Consider the following 11,199-nt stretch of genomic DNA (forward strand, 5'->3'; position numbering starts at 1 on the left):
CTTGTGGTTTTGTTTTATTTTGTTTTGTTTTGTTTTGTTTTGCTTTGCTTTGCTTTGTTTTGTTCTGTTTGACACAGGGTCTCGCTATGTAGTCCAGGCCATCGTTGAACTCAGAATGGCCTCAAACTCACGGGAATCCTCTTGCTTCAGCCTCCTGAATGCTGGGATTATAGGCATGTACCACCACTTCTGGCGATGGCTTGTTTAGATATCCCCTCCAAACCTCATGCGGTTAGGTGGGTTTTTTCAGAGGTGGTTAGATCTAAAGTGTGTGATTGGTTCATGGTACAATGCTGGGATTAAGGGTGTGTGATTACTAAATCATCCACTGATTGGGTTAGCACCACCCTGATCCCAGTAGTCTGGATAAAATAAAAGGGGCAGAAAGACACTGCTGAGCTTCCCTCCCTTGTTGCTTTTGCTGTCTTCCACCACCATGAATGGTTGTCCCTCTGCCATGTGCCATCCTGCCTTGGTGGTGCCAGCTGATTATGGACTGAACCTTCTACAAACTTGGAGCTAAATAAACCTTTCCTCTTTTAACTTTGGGTGTTGGGTGCTTTGTCTCACCAGCAAGAGAAAAGTAACTAAGACAGCATGTTTAGAAGGGTGCTGTGGCAGGCTTCCACTTGCGAGATGCAAAGTAAGTGGTTCCTGACCTGGGAAAATGAGCTTGAAATTTGAACACGCAGGAATGAATTACAGGCCCTGTCCTGTCCAGGTTTTCTGGTGGAAGTTACAGGAGGACAACCTTCAAACTCTGTCCAGTGTCTGGAGCTGCTCCGTGCCTCTGGGCCACAGCTGTGACTTGCGGCTGCAGTGAATGCCTTCTCAGTGTCACCAGAACTCCAGAGGGCGGAGCCTTCTGCCTCAAGTCCTCTGACCAGCTCCCCAGTCCCCTACTTCTCCACTAAACACTTGTGTTGTAACTGGGCCCGCCACATCGTGGAACAAACGGAATGACCAGTGGAAGGCATCTTTAAGTTTCTTGGTGTCTCAGGGCATCGTCTCAGGCAGATCACCTCCTCTCTCCTTGTTTCCAGCACCCCTGGTTCTGTTGCAGCTCTAGCACTAGCTGTACTATCAGATCTTTGAATCTGAGGTTCAGGGTCTTGAGATACAAGGAGGGGAAAATGCCCATATCCTAGTTATACCTCTGCAGCCTTCTTGTACACAGTGTTTGGTGTGTGCCCTGGAACCAGCTGGAGACAACTGGCCTAGAAGTGGTGAGAATAAGCAACATTGCAGGCTTGTTTTGTTGTGTTACTGTTGTGTTGTGTTCTTGCCATACTGGGGATTGAACCCAGGGCCTTCACACTAAGCTATGTCCCTAGCCCTTTTTTATTTTTTATTTTATTTATTTATTTTTGTCTTTTTGAGACAGGGTCTTACTATGCAGTTCAGGCTGACCTTGAGCTCACTTTGTAGCCCAGGCTGGCCTCGAACTCACAATGATCCTCCTGCCTCAGCCTCCTGAGTGCTGGGATTACAGGTGTGCACCACCATACCTGGCTCCTAGCCCTTTTTTAAATTTTGAGACAGTCTCACTAAATTGGCCAGCCTGGGATCTAACCTGTGGCCTTTCTGCCTAAGCCTCCCAGAGTGCTGGGACTGTGTCATCACACCCAGGTAAGAGGCCCATTTTGTTTTTGCAATGCATATGGTGTTTTGGAAAAAAAGCACCCGGTATAATTAAAAAAAAAATCGGCTTGGTCATGGCAGAGAGCCCCTAAAACCCTTACAGTTTACTGTCTTGTATGTGTTAGGAGAACCCTGGCCTAGCATGCAAGAGCTGACATGATGGGGGCTGGGGATTTAGCTCAGCGGCACAGCACCTACCTGGCAAGCACAAGGTCGTGAGTTCGATTCCTGGTACCAGAAAACAAAACAAAACAAAAAGAGCCGACATGATGACGGGTTTAGAACTCTGAGCCCCTTGCTGGCCTCCAGGAAGGGGAGAAGAGCCAGGGATACAAGTTCTGTCACCGAAAGGCAGTGACTGAGTCAGTCACATCCACCTAGTGATACTGCCACGAAACTAATCAGCAGGGCCCCTCCAGGAGGCTGGGGAGCACATGGACATGCCAGGAGGGTACTGTGCCCCAAGTCCACACTCTGGGCCTCCCTTCCTGTGTTTCCCCACTGGGCGCTTCACTTCATCCCCGACTCCCTCGTACTGGAACTGAAACCAGAATTGTTGCACTAAGCTACATCCCCAGCCCTTTCCTTATTTCTTATCTTGAGACAGGGTCTCGCTGACATGCTCAGGCTGGGCTTTAGTTTTTGATCGTCCTGCCTCAGCCTCCCAGAGTGCTGGGATTACAGGTGAGTAATTCAATCTGCATCATGCATAATAAACTGTATTAGCAAGCGTAGCAGTTTCCCGAGCCTGTGAGATGTCCTAGCAAGCCATCAAGTCTGACAGGGGTAGGGGTTATGGGAGCCCAGAATTCATGGTCAGCTAGATGGAAGTGTGGGCTAGGTAGGCTAGGCACCCCATTTGCAGCCGGCATCCAACATGGGGACAGTTTTCTGGGACTGAGCCCTCCCTTATTCTGGGTAGTTCGTTTTACAACACAATTGGATGTTGCACAACCAATTGATATTGGAGAATTGGTTGATGAAAGAAAATTCACACACCCGACTTTTGTCTAACCCTCCCCTTAAGGCCAGACAGCTGCTACAGGCAAAGTGAGGGGCAGTGTGATGTGCTGAAGACGTTCACATTAGACACCCAGATTCTAATCCTGGTTCTTCTGACCAGCTGGTGCCCTCAGGTACATGGTCTGGCCCTCTGCCTTCCCAAGTCCTTTCTGCATCTGTAAAGTGACAGGGTGGATTAAATAATGCCCAATATCTAACACTAGGACCTTTTTTTTTTTTTAGATAGGATCTGGCTATATTGCCGGCCTGGCCCTGGACTCCTGGACTCAAGCAGTTCTCCTGCCTCAGCCCCCAGTAGTTAGGACTGCAGACATGCGTCCCACCATACCCACCTCAGAACCTACATTTCCAAAAAGCAATAGGTGCCAGGCATGGTGGCACACACCTGTACTCCCAGCACTCGGGAGGCTGAGGCAGGAGGATTGTTGCAAGTTCAAGACCAGCCTGGGCTACAAAGTGAGCTCAAAGCCAGCCTGAACTGCATAGTGAGACCCTGTCTCAAAAAGACAAAAAAAAGCAGTAGGTGATTCTTAGACACTGCAGTGTTTGAAAACTATTGCTACTGGCCTCTCTAGCTGTAAAAAAAAAAAAGTTAAAAGCCTCCAGCTATGTATTCTGGAAAATTACATCCTCCTTAATTCTTGCCGCTTCAAATAAATGCGAATTCTGAAATTCCTGCAGCACCAGGAAAACCTTAATGAGTAAGCCACCCATCCCTCCCTGCATCCGCTGACACTTACCTGCCGGAACTTTCTCCTCCTTTCCAGGCCTTGGAGTCAGTCCAGGAAGTGGCTCAGCTGCAGCCTCAGAGTTGTCAGGAGCTTGGAGAAGCAGCTGAAGTCAGGCCTGGGAAGTCAGCAAGAAATTCAGACACCCAAATCTCCCCACATCCCAACAAACGCAGCTGAGGAGGCGACCCTGTGCTGCCAGCTTCGCTGCACAGGTGGTGAAAGCCATGTGTGCGCCCACACCAGCTAAGCCCAGTTTGTACTGTGACCCTTAGGCTCCGCTGTCCCCTGGAGACGCCGCCACCCCCACCCCCATTTGAATAACAGCCCAGTCAAAACAAGCCCGGTCAGGAGACAGGAGAGATTCTCCCAGCTGGCCAGTGCACCAGAGCCGGGCTCTCCTGAGCTGGGCCGCTCTGGGCTTTTCTCCCTTCTCTCTTCTGTTTGGGGGTGGCGGCAGCACTACACTGGGATTGACCCAGGGCCTTCGCACTGAGCTACATCCCCAGCCCTTCCTTCCTACTAGTATTCTTATTATAGAAGAAATCAGTTCATTACTTGAAATTTTGAAAGCAAGTGGGTGAGGGTTGCTCAGTGGTAGAGAAAGACACTTAGCATTCCTGAGGTCCTGGGTTCAATCCCCAGCCCCTTTCCTACCCAAAAAACAAAGCTGGAAGACAGAAGTGGCAGCAGAAAACTCAGGTCCAGGCCAGGCGTGGTGCGGGAGAACGCAGACTGTCAAACAGTGGCTGCTAAGCACCAGCCTGTCTTTCCAGGGTGCGGGATGACACATCAGCCGCTTATGTCCCACGCCCAGCCGAGTGCAAGATACGCATTTGAGCCACAGCCACTGCACACCTCTAAGGGCGCCACCTGCAAAATATTCAGTAGGGATGGTGCCCCTCGCTGCCCTGTGCATCTCCATTCTACGGACTTGGAGGGTATTTATATACCATGCTGAAGTTCACAGGGTAGACCGGAACCCAGGCGTGCCCCTCACCCTACCCTGCACTAGAGGTCAAAGGTGACGGGGAGCCCAGTTCCTGCTCAAGTGCAGACCTCCTCCCTGTGGAGTTCCTTCCTGTTCGCACAAAGCTCAGCTCTCCCAGGGAGCAGTGAGATTTTCCCAGTGCCCCTCCACGCCCGCCCTGGGGGAGGGGACCAGGCTGTTGGCCTCCGGCAACATCACAGAGCCGCCCAGCAGGAAGCTTGGTGATCTGTCCTCGCTGAGAATGTGAAACTGTGACCCCGGTGTGGCAGCCGCTCTTTCAGGCTCTTTAATAATTTAGGGAATGTGTACTATTCAGCCGATTGGCTTCATCTCTGGATCAGAAACACAGTGCCCTAGGGATTATTTCCAGTGCAGAGGAAAAGGCCTCTTTCACAGTCACAGTCACAGGCTGGGAGCTGTTCCTGGAAGGGGCTCTGATGGCTGGGTGTTTGCAAACAGCCTAGCCCTGGAGGCTGGCAGCCAGCGCCTGGGGCTGCACCCCCAGCCGGCCTCCATAGGTGTCTGCCCCGGGAAAGACCCTCGCACCAGCCCCCAGGGGCCGTGGGAATCTTTTCAGCTCGCAGTTCCTAGAACTTAGCCATTGCATTTTCCCTCAAAAACGGGTCTTAAAAAACTATGCTCAAGAACATGTTACCAAAAAAAAGAACATGTTACCAAGTGAATAAGCTAGACACAAAAGGGCGAATCTTGTTTGATAGCACTAAAGCAAGGGTGGGGAGGCTATTATTTAGTGAGTTCCAAGGCTCTGTGTAGGGTGGTGGAAATGTTCCAGAGACAGACACTGTGAATGTGTTTATTGCCAGTGATCTGTACACTTAACAGTGGTTAAAACGGTCCATCTATGTTATGTATGTATACCCACTGCAATCTAAAAAGTCTGTTTACTGTTCTTGAAAACTTTACCACCCCCAAAAAAAACTGGCTGTGGTGGCACACACCTGTAATCCTAGCACTCGGGAGGCTGAGGCAGGAGGATTGTTGTGAGTTCAAGCCAGCCTGGGCTACAAAGTGAGCTCAAGGCCAGCCTCAACTGCATAGTGAGACCCTGTCTCAAAAAAAGACCAAAAAAAAAAAAAAGAAAAAAGGACTGGGAGTATAGCTCTTGTGTGAGCCTCCAGGTTCAGTCCCCAACACTGGAAAAAAATTGGCTGAGTGCTAAATGAATTGAAGAAAAATCAGAGAATATAAAAAAATTTTAGTCGCACTTAAACCACTCTCTGAGACACACACCACCACCACCACCACACCACCACCACCAAGCACCTGGTCTGTGAGACTGTAACCCGTGAAGACTGAGAAGAGGCCCCAGTTCTGAATCAGCACAGCACTAAGCACCCCAAAAGTCCAGTGGTGAGGGGAAGTCCCACCCCGCCTCCAGCACCCAGCTTATATGTGGGTATCTATAGTTCCATACTTCCCCGTATTACCAATAGAAATGTGTCACAAAGATATAAACATGTCACTCGGTGAGAAAATGGGGTACCTACTATCTGGACGCCCTTTTTCTCCCTTCACAGTACCCTAAACATATTTTCCTGCAGTTCCATGTTTGAGCAACTGCCTGGGGTTCTGCTGTGTGTTGCCCATTACCGAGTGTGTGAGCTATGCCCAAGTTTTTTTTTTTCTTTTCCATCACAAAGAAATCTCTAAGTAACATCCTTGATGCATTTTTTGGCTACTTGTGAGTGTACTTCTAAGATACATTTCTAGAGCTTTTGAGTCAAAAGGGTCTGCGGACATGAGGGCTTGGGCCTTATCTTGTCAGTCTGCGTACTGTAGCCTCAAATCACGTGTCCCCTTCCTGGGCAGAAGGAGTCGTTCACACTTTAGAAAGAATAGGATAGGACCTGAGGCTTTGGGTCCTCTCCCACCTGTCAATGGAGGTTACCTGAGAGTAGTAGAGTTCAGTTCCCACGCTGAAAAGCAGGCTTCAGGTGGGCAGTCCCTGTCCCTGCCCACACCAGAGCTTACAGGGTGCTTTTGGCCTCCCCTGTTCCTGAAGGCTTCCTCTGAGCCTCAAACTCAGTTCTTGTTCTCCTTAAGGAGCTGTTTAACCACGTGTTGTTCGTGCTCGGGGATAATGTTGCCTCCTGCTATTTAATAAACAGAAACACTATGCCAGGCCTAGTGCCCCCGTTTCCACCTGCATCATTCAAGAGTCCTTCCAACCACCCAGAGATTATCCTCCCATTCCGCAGATGAGGAAACTGAGCCCCAGGCAGGTTAACTCCCATATACACAGGCATTTAGCTATAAGCAACCGAGGAGATGCAGAACAGATAGCCTGACTCCAGCCTGTAGAGCTGCCTGGAGTTGGCCTGAAGTAGCATTTCCTTTGGCCCACTTGGTTGTTTCAAAATCAGAGATTTTATGAAACAATTGAGATTTCTAGATTTTTTTTTTTTTTTTTTTTTTACCAGTGATCGAACTCAGGACCTTGCTCTTGCCAGACAGGCACTTGTGCTGCTGAGCTATTTCCCCAGCGGGATTTCTAGATTTTCTTGAAAAGTCTGATTCACCAACTGAAAGAGCTCCCAAAGAAGGAACAACTGAAGCAACAAAAAGTGTACTAAAGTAGTACTGGAGTACAATCCGAAGTGTAAAGTCAATATCCATGGGTGTGCACGGTAGGGCACGCTTGAAATCTCAGCACTCTGGAAGCTGAGGTAGGCAGAGCACAAGTTTGAGCCCATCCTGAGCAACCTGTCAATTCAGACTCTGTCTCAAAAAATTTTTTTTTAAAAAAAGGACTAGGGATTGTCTTAGTCACTTTCTCGTTGCTGATACAAAATACACCCACAGGGGCTGGGGATTTAGCTCAGCGGCAAAAGCGCCTGCCTGGCATGTGCAAGGTCGTGAGTTCGGTTCCCGGTACCGGAGAAAAACCAAAAAAAAAACAAAAACAAAATACACCCACAACTCAGAGAAGCGAAGGTGATTTTGGCTCACATTTCAATCCATAGTCAGCTGGCGCTGAGGCAGGACAGCGTAGCAGAGGGCGTGGCAGAGGAGAGCTGCTCACTGCGACATGGTAAACGGGAAGCAGAGAAAGAAGGGCAGTACACCCTTCCGGTCACTCCAGCCCATCAGCCTCTTCTGACCAGGCCCCACCTCCTAACAGCAATCACATTTAGCTATGCCGCCCCATAATCCACAGAAGCTTTGGGGGGTCATCCAGATACAAACCGTAGCAGGGATGTAGCTCAGTGTGGAGGCCCTGGGCTCAATCCCCAGAAATGCAAGAAAAAGTAATATCTACCTATCTATCACATGATGTAGATAAACGGCTGAATAAGGAAATGAGGGAGAAAAGACCATTCTCCACTGAGAAGAATCCAAATACTTTTAAGTAAGCACCCAACGCTTAAGGAGGTGGAGCAAAGCTCCTTGAGTGTGGACGGTATGAAGTAACCTGGAGAGTGGGTGTGGGAAGAGCAGCTTCCCAGGGGAGGGGCTGACACACAAGGCCCCACCGGTGGTCAAAGGCAATGTCAGCCGGGAAGACCCACACTGATGGTACCACCTTGATAGCATGTGCTGAGCTCTGTGGTCTTCCTCTCCAAAACCTGCCAAGAGTCTATGAAAACAACATCAGACAAAGCCTACAGTCACCTCAAAACTGTTAGGGCAGCCGGGTGTGCTGTCCCAGCACTCGGGAGGCTGAGGCAGGAGGATTGTTGCAAGTTCGAGACCAGCCTGGGCTACAAAGTGAGCTCAAGGCCAGCCTGAACTGCAGAGCAAGACCCTGTATCAAAAAAGACAAAAAAATACCAATCAAGTTTGAGTCCAACCTTGGCAATTTGGCAACAATAGCAATACCTCATCTAGCTATTAAAAAAGAAATAAAGGGCCGGGGATATAGTGCAGTAGCACAAGCGCCTGCCTGGCAAACACAAGGTCCTGAGTTCAATTCCCAGTACCAAAAAATAAAAAAGAAATAAAATGTAAAGATGGGCTGGGGAAGTAGTTCAGTAGCAAGGCCCTGGATTCAGTCCCCCATGCTAAAAAAGAAAAAAACCTGTTAGGGTCATCAAAAACAAGGAAGTTCTGAAAAGCATTAGAACTTAGTCTGGAGGACCTAAGGAGACAGGAATGATAGGGAAAACCAAGCAGATCTGGTAAGCGGGGACTTCAGTTAATGAGGATGTGTCAACGTGGGCTCACCAATGGTGACAAGGCATCATGCTGACGTAACACAGCTGCTCTGTGAAAGGCTCCAAAGACTCACTGCTTTCTCTAGGCCAGAGGTCCCTGGTTACCCTGAGGGAAATCAGAAGCTACATTCCAGCCCTCAGTCTTGTAGATGTGGCAAGGCCCTGGGTACAAAGGTGTCCTGGCAGCTGGGTGTGACACTTTCCCTCTCAGCGCCTAGAACAAGAAGTGCTGCTTCTGCTGGTCGGAGTGGTGCCTTGGGCGAAGGGGCCTTGGTCAGCCCTGCAGGGTGCTCAGGGTGCCAGGCTCCTCAGGCAGCCCAGCTGCTGCTTCTGAGGCCGCAAAGGCTGCTGCCGGAAGAGCTGAGGGAGGCATCCTGGGATCAGCTGCCGGCCAGGCTGGGTGGGGGAGAAACAGCCCCCAACTTTAGCGACACTTGGTAGCAGCAGGGAGGGGAACAAATGCACTGAGGGTCCTCCCATGGCTGGCCCCAGGGCTCTGATTCCTGCCTTGGAGCAAGTGGAGGACCTGCTGGTGTCCCCTATCCTGTGCTAAGGGATGAGTTAGTGAAGCCACTTAATCAGCACTGGCGGCAAGGACTAGATGGCTTGCGGGGCACGGGCCGCACTGCACCATCCGCAGGGCTTCTGTTTCCCGCCCCGAGGAGGTGCAAGGGGTCTTTTCCTGCCGCTCACCCCTTTCCGGCCTGGACAATTAGAATGGGGGATGGGCAGGGAGAAGATAAAAAGTCAAGCAACAATCAAAGTATAAGGAAAGGAAGAGGCACAGTCTGGCCAACAGGCAGGGGACCAGGGTGGTGGTGGCAGTAACGGCGGAGGTGGGGGGGTGGGGCACTCCGAGAAAGCCGCTGCGAGCCCGGCACCAGGCTGAGCTGCTGCTCCAGGCTCAGGAGCTGGGTGCCAGCTGGATGTGGGTGGGTGGGTGGGCACGGGCAAGGCCATGTGCCAGACACACACAGAGCACCCTTTGAGAAGGTGGCAGCTGTCAGCCCAGACCTTGCTCTGCTTACTGTGGCCCTGCCTGCCCCTCCAGCACTGCCTTGCGGAGCACGCGGCTGGAACACTGAGGTGCACCGCTGAGAGCCCCCACTCCAGGGGCGAAGGGGGCAGCTCTGCCCAGTGGGAGCAGAGAGGGACCCTCATCAGTCAGGTACCTGAGACAGGTGGCAGGCATCCTGTCCCGTCTCCCGAATATCTCACACTCCCATCATGCATCGCAGGTGGCCACTGTTAGGACCCTCCTCCTGGGGAGGAGACCAGGGCTGTCCTGCCCCTGCGGGGGAAGGAGGCAGAAAGCCTAGGCCGCAGCCAGGGATGAGCAGCTGATGGGGGTTTTAAGGTGTGGGAGTTGGAGCAGCGAGTTCCATCCATCTCTGCTGCTTCTGTCCAATCACTGCGGGCCTCCTGCCATGCACACCTGGCAGATAAGACCCCCCTTGATATAGGCACGCACAGATATTTCCGAGGGGGCTGGAGCTTTCTGTGAACTCCCCACGTCACCATCGCAGAGGTCACTGCCAACCAGCTGTGTTTTTTTTTTTTTTTTTTTTTGGTACGCGGAATCGAACTCAGGACTTTGCGCTTACCAGGCAGGCCCTTGTGCGCTGAGCTGTATCTCCGGCTCGACCAGTTGTGTTCGAACTGCCTCCGCCCCTTCTCCCAGGCTGGGCAGCAACACTGACCACCCAGCCGCTGCCCTGGCTGATCCCACTTGGTCCCCACTGGCCTAGGTGTTCACTCACTCTCTTGGGGCAACAGCAACCATTCTCTTGGGTCCGCCCTTGGCAAGGAGTGTTCCCAAGGAGCTGGGACACTCTGTATGGGGTGCCAGCAGAACAGGCCCTGGTTCCATCTGCCCTGGGTGGTGGAGGGATCTCAGAGCCTCAGGCTATTAAATGTAACACACAAGCAGCAAGGCCTGCTGGTGGGGGGGGGCAGTGAGGACATAGGTGCCCACAGCTGGCAGATGCTTGTGGGGCCCCATGCTGAGTGTGGAACAGCTGAAGAAGTCTGAGGTGTTTTACCTGGGGGAAAGAAGGGTTAGGTATTCAGCATCTGAGGGGCTGTGGCTGCACCCACGGATGGGAGTTAAGGGGAGAGAAAGCTTCCATAAAAGCCAGATTTCACGGTCGGGGGAACCTAGACTGAGTCAGGCTGCTTCCATGGAGTCTGGGGCTCCGGTTTCCTGGGAGTGGGGGCAATGGTGGGAGGGGGTCCTGGGGATTCCCCGGGCGCGCCCCGGATGGGGGAGGGCAGCGGGTCCTGGAGCCCAGGTCGGCTGACCTGCAATCACCTTCAGCCAGACCGAGTCCTTCCCCGTCCGCGCACGGATACCTGGCCTGAGCACCATCAAGCCTCCGGGAAGGGCAGGCACCCAGCACTCAAGATGTGGCCTGGGAGGATGGGGGTCTGGCCTCCAGAACCGAACAGGGGGAGAGGAGAGATTGTGCGTCCGGAGGTGGCCCTTGAAGGATGGTGGCACTGAGGATGGTATGGGGACTGAGGCGCGTTGGGCCGACAGAAAACTGCCCGGGTCCGAGGTCCTCGCCTTTAATGCGGCCCGCGGCGCAGCAGACGGAGGGGGAGGGGCGGCGCGGGCGGCGCATGCGCGGCGCGGGCGGCG

At 52.1% G+C, this 11,199-nt stretch overlaps 1 protein-coding gene and 1 long non-coding RNA gene across 2 annotated transcripts in view; one reads left to right on the top strand and one right to left on the bottom strand.

Moving 5' to 3' along the window:
• Positions 1-4,216, bottom strand: part of LOC106146552 — an 8,429-nt gene extending 4,213 nt beyond the window's left edge. Inside the window, exons 1-2 of the long non-coding RNA XR_001231040.1 lie at positions 4,050-4,216; positions 3,405-3,510 (exon numbers count right to left, since the gene is read on the bottom strand). This is a non-coding gene — a long non-coding RNA (uncharacterized LOC106146552). The remainder of the gene's footprint in view (positions 1-3,404; positions 3,511-4,049) is intronic.
• A 6,817-nt stretch (positions 4,217-11,033) lies between these two features.
• Positions 11,034-11,199, top strand: part of Bcar1 (breast cancer anti-estrogen resistance 1) — a 35,139-nt gene continuing 34,973 nt past the window's right edge. Inside the window, exon 1 of the mRNA XM_013503857.1 lies at positions 11,034-11,066. Coding sequence (XP_013359311.1) covers positions 11,049-11,066 — 18 coding nt within the window. The 5' untranslated portion in view covers positions 11,034-11,048. The remainder of the gene's footprint in view (positions 11,067-11,199) is intronic.

The sequence above is a fragment of the Chinchilla lanigera genome, unplaced genomic scaffold (assembly GCF_000276665.1).
Source record: "Chinchilla lanigera isolate Chin_1 unplaced genomic scaffold, ChiLan1.0 scaffold00083, whole genome shotgun sequence".
NCBI classification, from domain to species: domain Eukaryota; kingdom Metazoa; phylum Chordata; class Mammalia; order Rodentia; family Chinchillidae; genus Chinchilla; species Chinchilla lanigera.